This window comes from Lissotriton vulgaris, chromosome 11, assembly GCF_964263255.1.
Source record: "Lissotriton vulgaris chromosome 11, aLisVul1.2, whole genome shotgun sequence".
NCBI lineage: Eukaryota > Metazoa > Chordata > Amphibia > Caudata > Salamandridae > Lissotriton > Lissotriton vulgaris.
In genome coordinates, this window is record NC_141699.1 from 362,652,168 (window position 1) to 362,674,237 (window position 22,070).

General features: G+C 49.4%; 1 protein-coding gene across 8 annotated transcripts in view; it reads right to left on the bottom strand.

The window, feature by feature from the left end:
- Positions 1-22,070, bottom strand: part of KANSL3 (KAT8 regulatory NSL complex subunit 3) — a 535,939-nt gene that overhangs the window by 366,311 nt on the left and 147,558 nt on the right. For all 8 annotated transcript variants that reach the window (XM_086943340.1, XM_086943345.1, XM_086943341.1 and 5 more), the window contains one exon: positions 15,908-16,024. In XM_086943340.1, the coding sequence (XP_086799466.1) occupies positions 15,908-16,024 (117 nt within the window). The remainder of the gene's footprint in view (positions 1-15,907; positions 16,025-22,070) is intronic.

The window sequence follows — 22,070 nt, forward strand, 5'->3', positions numbered from 1 at the left end:
GACGGGGGGGCGTGTTCCAGAGTGCTTACTGTACTCAATAGATTTCTCTGGAGGAGGAGCCTAACGGCTTCGCCCCCCAGCGAAACCTAAAAAAGGAGTACGTGATCATGTTGCTACTACACTCTGTCTTTTAACTGTAGTACTTTGTCATATCTTCAAAATACGGCTTAGACCCAACTTATCACATGTGAGGATAGAGTTTTTGCCTTCAGGTTCTGGGACTTGATACTTTTTCACAGGCAAAACCTCAAGTATCACAATTCAAAAAGGAAAAGCAGGACTGTCATCTTAGGTGACAACCATGTGAAATCTCCAACAAGAGGGGAAACAAGAGCCAAACCAAAATGTTAGGTTATAGTTTTAGAACACATGGGGTTTCTGTTGCAGTAAGCCCCCCACCTTTTGCCAGACTACTGATGCACTTTGACTTGATGTGCACTGGGTCCCTGCCAATCAGATACCCCAGGTCTGTTTTCTTTCCCAAAACTGTACCTTGTACCCCCAATTGGCAACTCTCTGTCCACATGTCAGTCCGTTGTAAAAGGTATCAAGGGCACTGTGGCCAGGGAAGGCTGCGAAGGGCTGCAGCACTTTTTGTGCCACCCTTAGAGGCCCTGTACCTTTACACACACAGTTCCATTGCAGGTTGTGTGTTTTGGTGCAGAACAAAGTGAAGAGTCGACATGGCACACATCCCTGTGTGCCATGCCTACAACCCACTGCCATGGCATAGGTCAGCCACCCTTCTAGCTAGGTGCACCAGACCAGTGGGGAGGGTACAGGTGCATGAGCACTGTACCCCTACAGTGTCTAAACCAATTCTTAGACATAGTAAGTGCAGTAATTCCATTAAGAGTATATGGTGCAGAGGGGCGTGGCTTAGCGGGCGAAGATGGCGGTCGCAGATTTGTAGAGCTCCCGCCAGCCCGGACACAATTTGCTCAATTATCCTGGCCCCCGAGCCCGTACTCCGTACCACCTGTGTGGCGAGTGTGTCTGGCAGTACCGGGAGCTCTCCGGTGTAACGAGCTGTGCTCCTGGGTGATCCAGTGCGACAGGATCATCGGCGGAAGAGTGCGGCCTGGTGCTCGTCGGCGGAGCCGGGACCTCGATTTTGAGGTAGCCGGGCGGAGGACCGGTGGGCGGCGACCGGTGGGCAGACCGGCCAGGCGATACTCCGGCGAAGGATTGTGGCACCGGGAGTTGGTGGGGCCATGGCAGTGCCCCGAGTTGCCATCCTGGGCGTGGAGGAGGCGCCCAAAGCGACGAGGAACCACTGAGGCCTGTACAGACTTCGGGCAGCCGGGGCCTCGAGTTCCGCGATCCAGGGGGCGGCCCCGGACCTGAATTGAAGCGGATCAGCGTTTGTGGCACCGGGAGTTGGTGGGGCTGTGGCTGTGCCCAGAGTTGCCATCCTGTGCGTGGAGGAGGCGCCCGAGACGACGAGGAACCACCGCGGCCTGTGCAGACTTCGGGCAGCCGGGGCCTTGAGTTCCGCGACCCAGGGGCCGGCCCCGGACCTGCACTGAAGCGGACCGACGGCGGGACCTGGGTGACCGCGACCCTGGTGTGGGGCCATAACGGGCTGTTGGTGCGGCTGCAGTGCCCCCCCCCTGGGGCATCTTGTGTGCCGGTGAGAGACCAGTGACACGGGTGCTGCCCCAGGACCCATCATGAGCAGTGAGTGACTCCCCTGGGATTGCCGAACTGTTGGAGCCGGCTGTGGTGCTGCGGAGGTTGTGCGCTGGAGTGGGTGGCCGCGTGGTGCCCGGTGCGGTGGCATAGAGTGATCGAGCGTGGGTGAGCCACGAGACTAGGCACACGGGGTGGCCGGCGCAGTGAGTGCAGACCTGGACCGCCTCAGAATTGACTTGTGGCGCATAGTCTGGTTCGGCGAGGGAGCCCGCCTGCAGTTGGAGTCCGTGGAGCCGGGGCCGCCTTCACCCGGGAGTTGAGGGGCCCCCAGTGCTGGTCGGGGTTGGGCGCTTTTGGCGATCTGTGGAGCCCACGCGGGCGCAGACACTTGTGGTACAGTGAAACGGGGACTGCGCGCAGCCATGACCAGGGGAGGTGGCGGTCCACCCAAGCAAGGTCCCATTGATAAGTTTACAGGGCCCAGTGGAGGGCCTGGCACATCCAGTGGTGGCAATGGAGCGGGGCCGGACAATGCGGTGCTAATGGCGGCAATCACCCAGTCCAGGGACATGCTGGACGCCAAGATTGGGGCAGTGGGCGCAGATGTAACTCTGTTGCGCCAGGATTTACGGAATGCGGTGGCACGGATCACAGAGACAGAATCCAGGATCTCGGTGGTTGAAGACGACGTTGGGACCCTGAAACTGAAAATGGCGGAGATGGAGCACGTCCAAAAGAACCTCGCGTCTCGAGTGGAGGATGCTGAAGGGTGCGCACGCAGGAACAACCTCCGCTTTATAGGATTTCCAGAGAGATGTGAGAAGGACAATATGGAGCAGTTCCTGTCCCAGTGGCTGGAGAGCTGGCTCCCCCCGGGGGTTCTCTCCAATTGCTTCGTGATTGAGCGTGCACATCGGGCCCTAACACAGAGGCCGCCGGAGGGTGAGCGTCCCAGACCAGTGATTGCCAGACTTTTGAATTATCATGATCGCGACGTTATTTTGCGGGAAGCGAGAACCAGAGGCTCCATCTCCTATGAAAATCGGAAGATTATGATTTTTCCCGACTACACTAAGCTTGTACAGCAGCAACGCCAGTCCTTCATAGCTGCCAAAGCCAAGTTGCGGGGCTTGAAACTCCAGTAGTCCCTGCTGTACCCGGCCCGCCTGCGGGTGGTTTACCAGTCCCGGACTCGCTTCTTCGATTCCCCGGAGGACGTCTTCAAGTGGACTGACGAAACTGTGCGGATCAGGCCACTTGCCCAGCCGGGTCTGGACCCAGGCGGCTCGAGGGGCTCGTCACAGGAGCGGACGGACCGACCGGCCCGGGGTGGACGACATCGGAGGTCCCGATCACGCAAGAGATCCGTCTCCGCCAGCGCGGCACAGAACAGTGGAACAGTGGAGTCCGATCACTCTGAGAATGGTCGCTGAAAACCTGGGGTGATCTGCTTTTCTCTACGGAAGGTGTGGACTTGAACTGCCGGGGGTCCCACGGTCGGACTACATCTTGGTCGGTGCCACTGATGCCTAAGCTGCCTGCTCTGAGTGGTGCCTTGATCATGTGTGGTATTACGGTTGGGGTTCGGGAGGCGACTTGATAGGGGCTACCAACCTCCACACGCTATGGGAGTTGACTTGGGGGGGGGGGGGAGGGGGGGGGTTGATTTTACTGTTTTCAAGGGATGTTGGGATCCATTGGTATGGTTGGTCCTGGGCCCTCAGTTTTGGGTCCGGGGCTGTCCATGCCGCGGCAGGTACTTCAGAGTTCTATGAGGTATAGGGGTGGGGAGAGTGGGGGACAAGGGGGGGGTGAGAGTGGGAGTGTTGGGGGTGGTGAGGGACTGGGTCCAGGTAGGGGTAGATGTTGTTGTTGGGGGGTTCTGGGGTAGGTGGGGGGGACCGCACGTGCTGTTTTCTGATGTACTGAGGAGGGTGTGGGGTGTGTGGGGGTGGCACGGAGGGCCTGCTTGGGGGAACCCACTTGACTATGGCTGAACTGTCTAATACACTCCCTAACGAGTCCCTGCGTGTAGTAACCTGGAATGTTCGGGGGATGCTTGATAAGATTAAACGTGGGGCGGTCTTGCGTTGGGGGAAAAGGGAGGCAGCTGATGTGCTTTTGCTTCAAGAAACACATATGCTAGGTTCAAAGGTACTTAGCCTGCAGAGGTTTGGCTTTCAACAGGTCTTTCATGCCGGATTTTCTAGAGGGTCCAGAGGTGTCGCTATTTTGGTACATCGCAGGGTGGCTTACGTTCACGAGAAGCAGTGGGCAGACCCACAGGGTCGATATATCTTTGTCAAAGGGATGGTTGGTGCTGAACCAGTGGTCTTTGGAAGTGTCTATGCCCCTCCCCCCCTGCAGTGGGCCTTGTCCGAGAAGTTGTTTACAATATGGGAGATATCCCAGAGTCCTTGGCAGTAGTTGGGGGGGATTGGAATGAGGTGATGGATGTCTGTGTGGACCGTCAGAGGAGACAAGGAATGACAGCGGGTGCTCCCCCTCCCCCCTACCCGGTTGCATGCTATGGTGGAGAGTATGGGCTGGGTGGATGTGTGGCGCCATATGCACCCTGCAGCACGTGAGTACACGTATGTATCTGCGGTACATGGCTCCTTCTCGCGGCTGGATCATGTGTTTGTACCTTGTGTATGCCTGAGTAGGGTGCGGGAGGCCGTGATATTACCGAGAGGGCTGTCTGATCACTCCCCAGTCTTAGTCAAGATAGAGCTTCACACGAAACGACAACCATTCCGCTGGAGGATGTCCTCGTGGCACCTACAACAACCCGGATATGTCCAACACATACGGGAGGCAGTTGACCATTACTAACGGGACAATCTAGTGGAAGATGTTGACGCAGTGGTGGTTTGGGAAGCGATGAAGCCCACTATACGGGGAGTCGACATTGCATGGTGTGCAGCCGCCCGCCGGAAACACCTGGAAGCAATTACTGCTGCAGCTGCACTAGTGGAGGCCTTGGAACAGCGAAGCCGGGGAGGGGGTGACGAGGTTGCGATACGGTTGCTCCTGCAAGCGCAGCAATCCTATGCTTCTATCTTACATGATGAGGCTAAACAGGCATGGCTAGCCACGCGGAGTAGAATATACCAGTGGGGAGATAAGTCCTGTACGATGCTTCATAGGCTATGTCAACGCAGCCTTCAACCGATTACATTGCCAGGCCTCACTGCGGAGGACGGGGTAGTGATAACGGACCCGGCTGAACTGGCGGCAAGCTTCGCCCGCTACTTCATGGAGCATTATGCCCCACGAGATTGTCTGGCAGCGGACGAGGTGGCTAAATTCATTGATGACCTGCCGCCGAAAGCGGTCTCGGATGAGACCAGGAAGGCGCTCGACGCTCCGCTTACAGCTGAGGAACTTGGGGAGGCACTGGGGCAGCTTAACACCGGGAAGGCACCCGGGCCGAGTGGTTACCCATGTGAGTTCTATGAGAAATTTCACCTCCTGTTAGGGTCCCATTACCGACGTGTGCTCGAGGTGGCACGATCCCGGGGCAAGCTATTATCTGATTGGCGCCATGCGGAAATTGTAGTGTTTCAAAAGCCGGGTAGACCCCCTGACAGGCATGACTCATATCGCCCCATGTCCCTGCTAGACATCGAGGCCAAAATCCTAGCGAAAGCTCTGGCGAATCGCCTACTTCCGTACATTACCGACCTGGTCCACCCTGATCAGGTCGGATTCATGCCTCATAGGGCGACGTGTTACAACATCCGGCGGGCACAGGCGGCGGTAGATGCCATGGGGGCCTTGGGGGAACAGGCAGCTTTGCTGTTGGCGGACATGGACAAAGCCTTCGATTCTGTTAGTTGGACGTATCTACTGGCACTCCTGCCCAGTCTCAATTTGGGCCCGGTGTTTTTGTCATACCTCAAACTGCTATATACTGACATCACAGCCTCGGTGCGTGTCGCTGGGGCGATCTCCGAAAAGTTTCGGGTTGGACGAGGAACCAGGCAGGGATGCCCATTGTCCCCATACCTGTTCGCCCTGGCTATGGAGCCCCTGGCCTCTTGGGTGCGCATAGATGCACAGATGCGAGGATTTGTGTGGAGTGGGAACCTAGTGGACAGAATTGCATTGTATGCGGACGACGTCCTCTTCTTCCTTACAGATTTACGTCGCTCGGGGCCCCGAGTGTTAGAAATTATGCGTATCTTCGGGGAGGTTTCCGGCCTTCGTCTGAACCTGCACAAATCCACTCTGTGGGTGCTGGGAGGTGGAGCCATACCAGACCCCTGGGCGGCAGGATTGCGGGTAGCGTCCGACGGGTTGAAGTACCTGAGGGTGTTCCTGTCGGAATCGGCGACAGTTGCTTGGGAAAGCAATATAGTGCCTGTATGGGAGCGAGTTCAGGCTGATACCAAAACGTGGTCTAGAGTGCCTCTAACCATATTCGGCAGGTCTGCGATCTTCAAGATGGTAGCGCTCCCGCGCCTTCTATATCAGTTACAGAACTACCCCCACCCCATCAGCCCTCAGTGGTTTCGGCAAGTCAACTCTGTGTTGGGCCGCTTCCTATGGGCTGGAGAAGCAGCCAGGGTGGCGCAACGGACATGCTTCTTGTCCACATATTGCGGTGGCCTGGCCACTTCCGATCTGTTGTCCTATTACCAGGCCTCCCAACTGCTTATTCTTAATGAATAGTGGTATGGCGACAGGGGGGACCCGGCCTATGCTCTGGAGCGCTCGCTAATGGGGGAAAATACACTACACACGATCTTATACTCAGCCCGGTTGCGGCGGTCGTTGCCGTCTGTCACAAAAGTGGTCTTTGCTGTCTGGAGACAGGCGCTGCGCCGAATGGGCTGGTGGGGCAAGCTAACGGCAGAAACGCCACTGTGGAACAATGGACTGCTCCCGGAGCTTTCTACTCTGGCCGGTTTTGATGGCTGGGAGGCCATTGGGATCTCGTTGCTGGGTCAAGTGATGTCCGGGACCACCCTCAAATCGTTTCAGGAGCTCAGCGCGGAGTTCCACATGCCCCAATCTCAATTCTTCCGCTATTTACAGCTGCGCCATGCGCTGGCCCCCAGTATCGCTCACTCGGAGTCTCTCCCTGAGTTCAGTCCAGTCAAAGCGAAGGTCTTTATGGGAGACCTAGGGGATAAGAAGGTCTCCCGCATCTACCAGACGCTAGTTACTCATTGCTCCTCCACATTACTTCCCCTTAGGGCGGCATGGGAGGTGGATGTTGGTCCTCTAGACGAGGATGATTGGAGGGAGGCCCTGGAATCCCCACGAGGGGCTGCAATTGCAATGCGGCTTCGGTTAATCCAATTTAAATATCTTCATAGGGCCTATTACACCCGAGAGCGACTGTGGAAGGCGGGACTGATTGAGTCTCCGGAGTGTCTGCGCTGTGGGGCCGCACTGGGTACGCTGCTGCATACTGTGTGGTCGTGTGCTAGACTGTCTAGCTTCTGGAGGGGTGTATGGGGCTGCTTGTCCGAGGTCCTGGGGTGGGATCTTCCCCGCATCCATCGGTTGGGGTTGCTCCATGTCATGGAGGGTATCGGTGGGAACATATATAAGCGCCACTTACTGTTGTTGGGACTTGTTGTGGCCAAGAGAGACCTGGCATGGAAGGGAGAAAGGGCCCCCCCCTTGTGTGCATGGAAGGCTGGCCTAGACTACTACATGGGACTCGAGAGACCAGTATTTGAAGCAAGGGGATGCCCCCGTAAGCATTTTAAGATCTGGAAGCGGTGGGCTGATTATAGGGGGCTGTCATTGGATCCCCCAGTGGAACGAGAGCAGGACGTATAAATGAGATGTGCCGCGTGGGCCTGAGATCTGTGGCATACCTATCACTTCACACCCAAGTGTTGCATACATTCTATACACACGTGCGTGGGGTTAGCATGGGAATAGGGGGGGGTTGTGGGGTAGTGGGGCAGTGGGAGTTGGTGGGGTAGGGGTGGGATAAGGGGTTGTTCTTCTTGGGCTTTTCTCCTCTTATTGATCGGACATTGTGCATGCATTATAAACTGTACCATAACTCTTGGTGGCGATCTCCTGACTGTGGGGAGCCACAGTTTTACTCTGCTTCAACTGCTCAATAAAATCTGTTGTGAAAAAAAGAAAGAAAAAAAAAAAAAAAAAGAGTATATGGTGCAGGGAGTTTGTCATTACAAACTCCACAGCACCACAATGGCTTTACTGGAAACTGGGAAGTTTGGTTTCAAACGTCTCAGCACATTAAACTCACACTGAAGCCAGTGTGGGATTTAATGAAAAATGCACTCAGAGGGCATCTTAGAGATGCCCCCTGAAAAACCACCAGCCTCTGGTGGGTTCCATGAATGATCCACACCAGCCTGCCACCATAAAACATGTTTCTGGACCCCTAGGGGGGTAGCCTTCGCTCCCTGAGCCCAGAAACAAAGCCTTTACCGGGCGGAAGTGGTCACACCTCCCCCAGGTCAGGGAGAGCCGGCTGTGGCAGGGGAGATTCAAAGGCCATGCCGCCTTCATAATGACACACCCAGCCTCTCCTGCTATCAGGAGCAGTCCCCCTTCCTGTCTACCCTCCTTTTCGGCTGAAATTCAGGCGGTAAAAATTTGAACAGCCCAGAAGGTGTGGCCTCCTCTGCCAACTCCCCCCCTCAGGTAGGGGAGGTGAGGTGAAGGCCACTCTTCAGTGTCCGCCTTGCAGATGGCAGGCAATCTCCAATCAGGATTAGGATTACGCCTACTCCCCCACGTGGGGTGAGCACACCAAGGATGTAGTCATCCTAAGGTCAGTAGCCCATTGGCTATTGGCCTCAAGACCCCTAAATAGAGTATTTAGGGGGCAGCCCTGAACCAAGAAGACAGATTACCCCCACCTTTGAAGAAGAAGGATGAAGGAAGACGCCCAGCAGAGGAGACTGCAGAGAAGAACTGACTTTTCCCCAGCCCTACTGGCCCATCTGCAGTATCCTGAGATCCTGTGCTAAAGGTCGCCTTGTCCTGCAACCAGCAACCTCCAGAACCCCTGGGAGGACTGACAGCCTTCAACAAAGACCGGATCTCCTGTTAACAGCAGGTCTGTTCAAAAGAAACAGCCAAGAAAGACTATGAGCATGCTGAGGACAAAGAAACCTGAGGCCTGGTACCACCACTGCACCTGTCGCCTACTGCCTGAGTTTGAGTGGTCCATCGGTCCCAGCGAGGTCCCCCAGCGCTCCAGAGTCTGGGTCCACCATGGGTTAAACCCTCCAGTACTCCCCAACATCTCCTGCAGCTCTGCAATGAGAGACCCCCCACCCCCCCTCGAGTGACTCGATAAGGTGAAATCCGACCTCAAAAGACACCACTCCATCCAGCCGCCCATGCCCTGGAGAAGAGAACCGGAGGTGCAACTACGTCCCTGAGCCCTCCAACTTACCTGTCTAGCTGTTGGTTTCTCCTTGAAGTCTTCCTGGACGGAGCCTGCAGCCAAAATCCAAAACCAGCAACTCTCATTGATAACAACAGGGCCCGATGACAAAACAGCACCCTGAGGATTCACTTTGTTTGCTAAACCGGATCCCCCTTTGCCCTGAGCCTAACATCAGGAACTTTGCTCCCACAACCTTGTGGCCTGCTCGTGAGCAGCCACCAACTGGAGGCCAACTATCTCCTATTGGATACCATTGGGCCTCAGCACACTGCACCCGACCGCCCTAGTGCGATGAGGGTGTTTCAAGTGTGCATCCTCGACCCTGGGGGAAACCTGGTTCTAACCCCAGAATATCAACTCCCACAAATAAGTACTTACCTGCAAAGCATTAACTTCATTTCCTTCCGTAGGATTGTATTGTCTGCCTTTCCTTGAAAATTCTTGTGTTGAGCTGGTTTGTATGAAACCTTGAAAAACTGCAAATGTACTAAAAGTTAATTACTTACCTTTTGTCTAAGAAATGTCTCAGTGTGATATCTACGCATATCACATTGATTATCAAAAGTAACTCAAAAAGTAATCTAAAAAGTAACATGCACAGTAATCCGTAAAGTAATTGAAAAGTAATTTCGAGCTGTTGACTTAACTGTAATTCAACCAACTGCATTTGAACCTGCATTCAACTGTAAATCTATACTACCATAATAAAAGAGAAAGTTTCAGGCTCCGAAACCACTGCGCCAATCTACACACCCGATACACCGTAGAAATCGTAAGGGTGTGTAGATGGTTATAGGTTATATAAAGTTTCAAAATAAACCTTATTTAAAAAATTAATATTTAAAAAAAAGTAGTCCCTCCCCCAAAGTAGCGCCGGCCGCGACTTGCGTGCTCACGTCGAGGAGCGGCGTCAGAGGAGCGCCGGCCATGGTGCGGGGGAGGAGCGGTCACATGAAGAGCAGCACGGAGAGGCGGACATGGCGCGGGGGAGGAGCGGCGGCGCACAAGCGTTAGGAGCAGAGCAGCGAAGAGCTGTGACCTCAGGAGCGGCGGAAAAGGTAAGCAGGCGGGTGTCGGGCCAGATGGGGATCGGCCAAAAGGCAATGTCGGGGCAGGCGGGGGTCGGGGAAGGCGGGGGACTGGGACGGGGATTGGGATTGACTCAGGCCACGCGAGAGTCGGGCCAGGCAGCAGGGGGGGTCGGGGCGGGCGGGGGCACGGGCTGCAGGCGGGGAATGGACAAAAGGCAATGTCGGGGCAGGTGGGGGTCGGGGCAGGCGGGGGACGGGGATTCACTCAGGCCACGCGAGGGTCGGGCCAGGCGGCAGGCGGGGGATGGGGCGGGCGGGGGCACGGGCTGCTGGGCAATGTCAGGGCAGGCGGGGGTAGAGGGAAGCCTGAAAACTCCCGGACAAGGTCGGGACGGGCTGCTAGTCACTGTATAAGATTTTGCAAAGTATTATTTCACTTACCTGCACCAGGCTTGGCTTGGTTCTAGAAATAAAATAACTATATAATATTTTTTAAACAAACAAATTGGTCTGCGTTCAGTCTTTGAGTGTGTGACATCATTTCTTGCCTGAGTGTGTACAACAAATGCTTAACACTACCCTCTGATAAAGCCTTACTGCTCGCCCACACTACCGCAAATAGAGAGTAAGGTGCTATCTACTTTTACCTCTGCCTACCTTTGGGGTTCCACTGGACTGTGCACCCTATACCTCATATTGGTACAGTATATACACAGCCAGCTTCCTACAACATACTCTTAGCATTTTTGGGCCTTCATATCACACATCTAAGCAAAGTAAATTGTGGTACTATTAACCCACATACTTTTAACCGATTTAATCGTTTTGAAATTATAAATCTTGTAAGTATCAGTTGGTTTGCAGGTCAGTTCGAATGACTGACCTGCAAACCATATTGGAGGTCAGCGTCAAGCATTAACTCAGTGAAGTTATATTTGGTGAGAATACTGGGAAGTGGTTTTTTACTGTTACATGATGAGCTTCCAAGTCATTTTTCCCAGATGTAGATTTTTATTGTGGGAGACAAGAGAAAGCAGAATAGATTAAAAAAACCTACTTGGGCCACTCAAAGAGGGCCATCCCATGATGGCAGGTACATCTGAACTACACCAATGTAGAGAACGAATAGGGGGACTAGGACAACAGACTGACTACGAGTGAAAATGAAGAATGCCAAAGTTAAAAGCACACAAGATATAATTGTAACAAGCATATAGCAAAAAAACAATGTAGCACAGGGGAACTATGAGAGATAACTTGTAAAAAACAGCCAGAGAGTAACAGAGAGAAAGAAAGAGTAGGCTAAAGAGATGGGAAAAAGTATGAAAGCGAATGACCAAGAGATACCGGATTTGGTAGAAAGAGATAACATCAGGGAGGTAAAGACAGGAAGAAGTAAATACATATTGTCATAGATAAAAGGAGAGATGAGGATAAAATATATTAATGTGTAGATAGTAACAAAGAAAAACGTGACCGAGAAGGCTACAGCATGAAGGGGGAGGACATGGTGAGAAGAAGAAATTCAATATTCTTTGGGGACAGCTTTCCATCAGTGACTACAAGTACTACTCACCTCCATCCTCTTTCAAAAAGAGATGAAGTGCACCACATCAAAGAAATATAGCCCTACTTGCAACCTTCATCTTAGCATTTGAGCAGTAAAGGATATCACTTAGAATAAAGATAACTTCAAATGGACCAGGACAAGGCAGATCTTAAATACAAGTGGCTGTGTTAGAATCCGAGCACCTTATTTTAGCAGAGCATTAACCTATTGTGAAATAAACAATACACTCACAATGTATGTCCTGCTGGTGAACTATGATTTGCGTTTTATAAAAGGACATTGTTTAGTCCATCGTCACTGTCCGCAATATATTACTTTCACTGAACACATTGACTCTAGAAACTTTAAAAATATGATGGATGTTCACTTATAGACTTTTTCGAGTAAAATAAAATTGTTACCCAACATATGTGTCTCCATTATTTGGCGGGTAATCAGTTGCGGTGAAGGTTTGCTACATTTTCTCTTTTATTAGTTGCAACCTATGACTGATGGTTGATGGCAGCTGTGCAATATTTTTGGAACAATTGCAAAGCCTTTCTTTTTTAATTTAAGGGTTTACAATGTGCCAAGGTTCACGCCGAAGCTCCACTTAAACAAGACTGTAAAAAATTGAAAGGAAATAAAAATATAGGGAGGCTATTAAAATTTGAATATAGCCAGGTTCTGAGCTGGGATGGTTCAGTGAGCTAAAAAACGGTGTTGGATCTAGCCCTGATCTCTTGACTGGGTGAGAGTATTCTGCCTAATTCAGAGACTCTGTCCATCACCACCCCTTGTTGTTTAATTATTTTGTCCACCATAAGCGTGGAAGGGTATACTCAGATGTGAGTCCCTTGCTCATTGCACCATCAGGATTCAAGCAAGCCGGGCCGAAGACGGCTGTAATGCCAGAAACCGGTCCCCGGAAGCTTGTTTCCTTCCCAGTGAAAGAATTGGCTTGGTAGTTTGGTTTGCCCTGTTCCCATCATGCACTGGGACAGGAACAGACTAATTTGCATATAGCCAGGTTCTGAGCTGGGATGGTGCAGTGAGCTAAAAAACGGTGTTGGATCTAGCCCTGATCTCTTGACTGGGTGAGAGTATTCTGCTTAATTCAGAGACTCTGTCCATCACCACCCCTTGTTGTTTAATTATTTTGTCCACAATAAGCGTGGAAGAGTATACTCAGATGTGAGTCCCTTGCTCATTGCACCATCAGGATTCAAGCAAGCCGGGCCGAAGACGGCTGTAATGCCAGAAACCGGTCCCCGGAAGCATGTTTCCTTCCCAGTGAAAGAATTGGCTTGGTAGTTTGGTTTGTCCTGTTCCCATCATGCATTGGGACAGGAACAGACTAATTTGCATATAGCCAGGTTCTGAGCTGGGATGGTGCAGTGAGCTAAAAAACAGTGTTGGATCTAGCCCTGATCTCTTGACTGGGTGCGAATATTCTGCTTAATTCAGAGACTCTGTCCATCACCACCCCTTGTTGTTTAATTATTTTGTCCGCCATAAGCGTGGAAGGGTATACTCAGATGTGAGTCCCTTGCTCATTGCACCATCAGGATTCAAGCAAGCCGGGCCGAAGACGGCTGTAATGCCAGAAACCGGTCCCCGGAAGCTTGTTTCCTTCCCAGTGAAAGAATTGGCTTGGTAGTTTGTTTTGCCCTGTTCCCATCATGCACTGGGACAGGAACAGACTAATTTGCATATAGCCAGGTTCTGAGCTGGGATGGTGCAGTGAGCTAAAAAACGGTGTTGGATCTAGCCCTGATCTCTTGACTGGGTGAGAGTATTCTGCTTAATTCAGAGACTCTGTCCATCACCACCCCTTGTTGTTTAATTATTAAAATTTATCAGGCTGAAATCAAAAGGGCACAAGCCGCATACTATGGGGAAAAAATCCTGCTGGCCTTCAATGCGCCGTGGGAGATCTTCCGTATTGACAAAACTCTTATTAAACTCCCCACACCACAGGCTACCTAAGATGGCGCTCTCTCCCGTTGAAATAACCTGGCAGAATTTTTCCATAAAAAGATCCATGATATATATTTCACATTTCCTTGCACAACCACTCACAAGGTCTTGTATTCTATGAATAAATACCCCCCGGGAGACTCAACCACTCTAGATCATATCCCTTTACTTGATCTTAACTCTTTAGAAGCCATTCTGGCTCGGGTTAAACCGAGACCACCTAGGGGTCCAGCCACCCCACACGTTATAAAATTAGCAGCGGGTAGAATCCTCCAAGTGATTCCAGACATGATCAATGCCTCCATCTCTTCAGGAGTGGTCCCTCTACCATGGAAATAGGCCATTGTAAAAACACTATTAAAGAAACCAAATCTGGACCCAGGGTCCCTGGGGAACTATCGGATTATTTCCCATCTCTCAGCAATCAGCAACATTCTGGAGAAACTGGTTTATTAGAATCAAATAACTTGCTTCATTCTTCATAGACGGGCTTCTGGCCTCTACATGGGACAGAGACAGCACTCCTAGCGGTGGCTGAAGAGTCCAGGAGGATTTTGGATCAGGGTGGCACAGCGGCCATTATTCTCCTGGATCTCAGCGCCACATTTGACACTGTCAACCAAAACATCTTGACCCTTAGACTGAGGAAACTGGGTTTGTCAGGGGAAGTTATTACCTGGCTACAACCCTTCTTGGAACACAGATCTTTTCAGGTCTTTGAGAGAGAAGCAGTGTCTAAGCCTATGGCCCTCAGCTGCAGTGTACCACAGGGATCCTCCCTGAGCCCCATGGTATTGAATATATAAATGAGGCCGCTAGCTGAGTTAGTCCAACCATTTGGCAAAATAAATCGGGACATACGCCGATGATACAGAACTTGTCATGGCCTTAAATAACCTGGACAATTCATTCGCAAGCGTAGGCCCTTGCTTAGAGGAGGTTGCCAAATGGATGGAGCTCTCCTGCTTAAAATTGAAGGGAGGCAAGACAGAGATTATGCTCCTAGGTAACCCCCTAGCTTCTAAAATAGAGCTACAGTGGCCAAATAGTTTTGGTCCTGCCCCACCACCTAAGAATCAAATTAAAAGGCTGGGCATGTGGCTGGATCGTTCTCTGACTTTTGGACACCAAACAGCGAAACGGTCTGCAACATGCTATAGCATTATGAGGATGCCTCGGAAAATTCTTCCTCTACTCCCGTTCCTGGCAAGAAGGATAATGGTCCAAGCGTTGATCCTCTCACGCATTGACTACGGAAATGCGCTCTAATAAGAAGCTCCTAAAGCCACCACAACCAGACTTCAGATTATCTAGAACGGTGCAGCCTGTTTGCTCTCAGAGGTCCCTTATCGGCAATCGACTAAACCTGCGTTGAAAGCCCCACACTGGCTGCCAATATTGGAGAGAATTAAATTCAAGGCACTCTGTATTACCCATAAGTCCTTTTGGGGAAAGGGGCCGGCAATCAACCAATCTATGATTATCCCTTACCACCCTAACAGAAGACTCCGCTCGGCAAACATGCTGCTCGCCTCAGTGCCAAAAATAAAGAGAGCAAGAAGTGGTGGACGTTCTTTCTCCTATAATGCGGCCAGGCTGTGGAATGCCCTTCCCTTTCACATACGTCAAGGATCCAATCATGTGTCTCTCCGGAAATTACTTAAAACATGGCTTTTAAAGTCACTGTTTAGTAAGGTGTGGCATTTGATCCGTGTCTGTGAATAGTACAGGGATGCCCTAGGGTAGCTACGCCCTCTATAAATGTTTTTTCATTCATTCATTCATATAGTTATAGTGACAGGTCTCCCAGTGCTGTCTGGGTTGCTCAGGGTTTAGACAGGAAAACTACTGGGAACTGCAGTATGTGACACTCACTTCTGAAGAACATCCATTTTGGGACTTCTAATAGACACTCAAACAATGCAAGATGTTTCAATGTAACCTAATTGGAAACCCCAAGATTGAAGAGGAAGGCGATAAATATAGGTTTTTACCCCTTCATATGTTGTAACACAAACTTTAGTATCTGACTCAGTAATATATTCTTATTGAATATTTCTCTTCTACAAAATCACTATAAAAATCTTTGAAACCCCCCCAAAAAAAAAACATTCTTCTAAAGAATCAGAGTCCAAAAACCACAGTAGAAGTAATCTATGACAATATCCAGAACACAATAAGTTATTTGTTGAAAACCCTGAAATGGAAATGGCGACCTGATGACATGGATGTAAGTAGCAACCCTACACTGTAGGATATTGAACTAAGACATGCAAAGAAAGAAGAAAAATTACATCTATCATTTGGAGAATTTACCTTTCCCAAGCAGGAGAGTTGTGACTGCCAGAAGCGGTGCCTTCGAGAGGTGGGGAAATTAGAACTGGAGGGTCCTGAAGGAGCAATCAGGATCAAAGGAGAACCAGGAAGCTTACTCTGAGGGAAGCAAGGGGAAACACAATTAAAGTCAGAAAGATGTTGGATGCAATAAAAAATATAAAGAACAACAACAAAAAAGAGGTATAATCAAAGCGAAGAAAGACAAGCAGAACTACACACGGGAATAAAGAGAAGACAACACCAGAAAGCAGATAAACCAGGCAGAACAAAGAGCCCCAAATTGACAAAGAAGCAGGAATAAAGGAGAAAAGTACCTGGCACATAAAACAGAGACACAGCAAACACATGTAACATTCTAGATAGAAGGAGATAAGTACAGGAACGATCAACTGAACCCTTGGAAGAAGGAGCCCAGAAGAAGAAAATGCATAATTCATTGTAACTTAATCTACAGTGTTTTGTATATTTCAGAGTCAGAAGCTTTCATTTGGTTAACAAGGTCAGGCTGGAAATCTTCCCTACATTTAATGCAATAGTCTCATACTAAATATTCATTATAGTATTCTGCATGCACCATACACCTCATTGTTTGAGTGTGAAATAGAGCCAATGAAGTGCAGGCTAACTCCAGAACTTTAAAGCACAATCATTTACACTATTTTGAGTATAGCCATGTAGCTGAGAAGGGCAGTTCTGGAGCACCGCCTGTCCTAAAGCCAATTCTCCAAAATTACATATAATTAGAAGTGCCTATGGAATTCCACCTCTTTGATGGAAGTGGAAATTGAAAGGACATTCAGTAAGAATGCAGCTTTATTTGCACTGTCCAAACTAGATATGCTGATGCTCCCCTGAAGAATGGTGGCTGGCTGTCTTTATCACAGAACTTTTAGGTTGCAATTCAACAAGCACGTCTTTGTTTAAGATGGCTTAAATGTTTTCCTGACTGTAAGAAATAAGCAACTAGTTAGATTTATTTAAGCCTCTCATTCTGTCCAAGTTGAGTTGGAGATTTCTTTAAACATCCAATCAGGAAGCAATCTCTCTGCCAGATGGGATGGACCCAGAAAGAATCAGGAGTTGGTGAAAATAAAACTTCATATGGGCTTTAAGAAAGAAGCTGGTGTTTGTCTATAGTACTCACCCTCAGAAAAATAAAGAACGTGATGTATGTACTCTTTATGAGAAACTCCTTATCTCTCAAACCTGTCTTCCTGATGCATTGGCTAATAAAAGAAATCCAATCTTCTATGCTGCATACCTTTCATCTAGTGTTTGCAAAGGCTTAAAAGAGAAACAATTCAACCATGAAAGTATCATTTTAAGCTCTCAGAAGAGACTGTTTTGCTCACTGCTGGAACGAACTGAAACAGACCTGCAAAAATTTTTTATGATATATTGCACTAAAGGAGAGCTTAACTTTGTTGTCTTCTGCACAAAGATCTCCCAATACCATCCACCATATAGAATCGTATTGGAGTCTCGAATTGGCAATATTTGTAATATAGCAATTACTGTGTCAAAAAGTTCATGTTGATGCACACATTTGCCTGCTAGAATATGTCTCCATAACACCGATGAAATCAACTAGAAGACTGGGGCAAATTAGACAAAAGAGAAACATGTGCTCCTCCCTTTCTTTACCATATCCTCCTCACACCAACCGCCAGAGTACTCAATTGGCAATGCTTGCCAACATTGAATAGACAACTCTTTTTCTGTTTTATAGTAAAGAGGTTCAGATGAGTCATCTTTCATTTGTCAGTGATGTACTGAAGCTATTGATCCACTGCCACCAGAGGCAACATCTCTCCTTGTTTCACTAGGAGGGCATTACGCAAATTAATGTGCCAGGGTGATCTATGGATTTGGATACCCTGAAGAATTATCCAGTGCCATGCCTACTGGAACTCAATGGAGTATGTGGAATCTCAAGACTTTATGCTTGCTGGCGTAAAGCAAAGAGGCCATGTTGATTGCATGAATCACTACTATGGAATATCTTACTACAAGCAAAAAAGCTCAATAGAGTAAGAAGCATAGGTTTCGGTTCTGCTTCTTTTATTAATTCACAAATGTTCTGCAGATAGATGCAGGCACCTTTCAAAGATGCATCTACAGGAAGTGAGGTTCCGTGACAATTGTAAGTGGTGTTTTCGACTCGCACGAATATGGTCGAGTCTGGTATCTATGAACCGCAAATGACGAGTTTAGTAAGTGTGCGCAGTTTCGCTGTGCTAACTTAAACCGTTCGTTTGTTATGTGGGCTTTTCATCTGTACCCACGGGTTCCATCTTAGATACGGCATCCATTTTGTCTCTTGCCCTCAAGTAGCCAGCGAACGGACGCTGTCCGCTTCGCGACCCTGGGACTCCCAAGATATTTGCGGAAGACACATGTTCTTTGTAAGTGTCTTTATGACGAGGGGGTTGCTGCTGTAAGGCAGATGGCGCCGCTCGAGGCTCATCTTGCCGCACGGACTTATTGTCTCAAGCCGTGCATCTCATTAGGCACGTCCCTTTGATGCCTGTATCTCGTGTTTCTCGATACCTCCCCTTTTACACCCTTTCCGATCTCCCCACTGTCTCCGTCTTCCTCTGCACCTGTCTTCGTTCCTATTTCGATCTACTTTACTGCTGATTGGAATTTGCTAATGGTGGGAAGATGGGTTTTTACAGTTGGGAACCGCCAAATGTTTCCGCACTTATGTTCCGGACCTTGTGTGTTTCAAAGTGACCAAAGCGACCCCTCTGGGAGCTAAATGTGGGAACCGGGTTGTAAACTTTTGTGTTCAATGTTATCCTATGGGTAAAAACTGTATAAAAGGAGCGATCCACAGAACCAATTTGAAGCAGTCTCCCCGAACTACACTCGATGTACTTCCTGTGACTTCTGTGTTCCCTGCAGTAAATAAACCTTGACTCTTTGACGCCGAAGGAAGTGTCCCGTGTCTCTGTGACTTGTACGTCGGAGCAGGTTACCCACGAAGGTTTCAGGTGTTGTGCCCTGGCACCGCTGGGTCCAAAAGAACCCAGTCCTTCAGTTGGCGCCCAACGTGGGGCTGCATCAGTGGTACCGGTCCAAGCCCGACGATCGTGAGGAACTTCGTGTGAAATCTCCGAGGGAAGGTGCACCCCGCTTCATCGATCCTGTTGTCGAAATAAGTGGCCCGAAGACTTTTCCCGCGAAGATTCCCGCCTCCTGACGGCTGCGACGGACTGCTGCCCTGACTGTAGACCTGTTTTGGCGCCTGGCGTAGACCTTGGTATAGCGAGACGATTGACGGGCCTTCCTGAGGACGCCATTGATCTTTGAGTTAAGTATTTGTGGGTCGCTCCCAGAGTTCTTGGTTGTTGACACTTTAGCGAGTGTTTTTGTTGTAAACACTTTAGCGAGTGTTTTTGTTGTAAACGCTGTGTGAGTGTTTTTGTCGGTGACACTTTGCTAGCGTACTTTGTTGTTGTATTTGTTTGACGACTGCAGCCGCCAAAGACCGAGGGTTTTGTTCTTGCTGGGACTTGGTAAATCCCGTAACCCTTGAAGTTTGTGAAACTCGGCTAGTGTGCAAGATGCCTGGTCGCAGTACTTTGTTCAGTTGTTTTAGACCTTGTGGTGCGGATTCCCTGCTGGAGGACTCGTGTCCGATACCTCCGGTTGGAACTCCTACTTATGACTTATATAGCAAACATGGGCTAGGCCCGATTGCTTTTAACGATTATTGGATAAAATATACAAAGAAAGACGGCGATCTTCGTTGGCCACCTCACGGTAGCTTCGAAGCGTCGATCTTAGATAATTTGGAAATAAAGTTGTTCGAACGTAAATCTAGGCCGGCCATGTTTGATGCCTTTCGGTTGTGGCGCAAAGAAGCCCGACAGAAAGAGATCAGACAGAATAAACGTAGTCAGCGAGATAATGTTGCTACCATAGTGAAGAAAGCTGAGCAGTTTCAGCGTGATAAGGAGGATAAGGATAAGGAAGCGTTTGAGAGGCTACAGCGTATGTCCATAGATAAATGCTATCCTGCTTTGCCTACGGAGTCGGATAAGAAGGAAGAGGCAGTTGAGGATTCTTTAATGTCCTATCTTATGAAGTCGCCACCTCCGTACGTACAGGGTACCGCAGCTCCTGTGGTCCCTGCCGTACCTGTTCTTCCACCTGTTATTCCTCCACCAGTTCCTCAACCTGCACCCGCTCTTCCAACTATTCCTGCTCCTTTGTCTATTTCTATTCCTACTGCTCCTCCGCTTCCACATACTCCTGCTCCCGCTACTGCTCCTGTGTTGTTAACCCCTGTTGTTGCTAATGTCTCTACTCCTTCTCTTGTTAGTCCTGTGTCTTACTCTTCTCCCTCTACTCGTAACCGTAATTCTCCCATTGCGACAAACTTCTTTCAGTCGCTCGGACCTGTTTTTGGGTCTGCTGGTTCTGATGGTCCTCAGAGACGTAGCCAGCTTCCTGGTAATAGAGAACGTGTTGCGCTATACAACATGGCGATGGGTTGGATGGTAAACCCTGTTAGAAATCCACCTCGTGTTGTCCTCGAAACGTTTGATCAATTCAACATACCAACTCAGAGATATGTGTTTGACGAAATGTGCAAGTTCTTACATGATCAGATAGTGGCCAATGCGCCTGACGAGGTGTTGACCGCCCTGTCTGAACTTCGGCTTCAGTTCGCAACTGGACTGATAGTCGACACTAATGTCCGACGTGCTATTGAGCGGTTACTATCTCTTCGTCCCGCTCCTATTCCTCATGCATTGTTCGTTGAGGACATTGAAAAACAAGACGAGTCTGGCCAATATCCTATGCGTGAAGTTCCGCCGGTTTGGATACCAGCTGATAATACTGCTGCCCAGCCAGTTCCGGCACATTTCCAGAGAGTGTGGATACACCTCCCATGGAAAAGATCGGAAGTGCTTCAGGTGAAACAATCTTTGCCCGATCCTCGCAAAAATCCTGCAGGGTATTACAAGGAATTATCGCAGCTCGTAGATGCTACGGTAATGAATCTTGCCGATATCGACATGTTGTTTGGCAATGTCGTACCGCAACCGGTATGGGCTAAGATTCGTCACCAAGATCACGCAAATGAATTAGGTGGTGATTGGAATGCCATTACAGCGGCAGACGCTGGACAAGTGGCTGCTACTAAACCCGATCAGTTGATTGCTGATCTCCCCCAGCGAATCATTACATTAATGAAAACGCTTATGCCAGCTATGAGGGTAAATTGGGACAAGTTGTCAGCCTGTAAGCAGAAGAAAGATGAGAGTGTATCAGACTTCTTCACAAGGTTTGAGGAAGCATTCGTTGATCATAGTGGACAGGATATGGGTACTGAGGGTGGACAGAGGTTGTTTGTGGATAAATTCGTATCGAACTTATTGCCCGACTTGAGCAATAAATTGAAGAATTCAGAAAGTGCGTGGGCCGTTTCTACCTCAGCTCAGATATTGGCTACGGCACAATATTACGAAAATAGAGAAAAAGAGGAAACTGACCGTGCTGATAAAAAGACGAAAGAGCTCAAAACTAAAGTGTTGTTACAACAAGCGTATCCGCCGCGTTCTACTCAGAATGCGCCTCAACAGAATAGATCGCAGACGCAATCGAATCGATCGCAGCCGCGTAATGATTCCTCTTTCCAAAGATCTTCGTTAGGGTACAATCAATGTGCTTATTGTAGACAGGAGGGACACATTAAATTTGATTGTCCTGCTTTAAATGGACGTAATAGCGGTAATTCATCTAAAGGGGGCCGTGGTGGTTCACAGCACGCATCACGTGGTAGAGGTCGTGGTGCTCAGAACGACCGTTCTGACCATTCATCAAATTCTAATAACTGTTTCGATCAACGTGGATCGTCGCAAGGACGATCTGCGCAGTATAATGTAGACGATTATTACGTTGATCAGGGAACTGACGATAGTAATTACTAGGACAGCCAAAGACAAGGAGAGGGAGTGGTATCAGTTCCGGTTGATCAGAGAGGGCCTTACGTCGCAGTTGCTACATCGGGCGTCGTTGAGCCTTTTCTGTTGGACACTGGTGCAGCGAAAAGTTCTATCATGCATTCGAAACTCCCTGGCGCACCTTTGTCTGGCTTAACAAATGTTTCCGTTGGATTCTCTGGCGC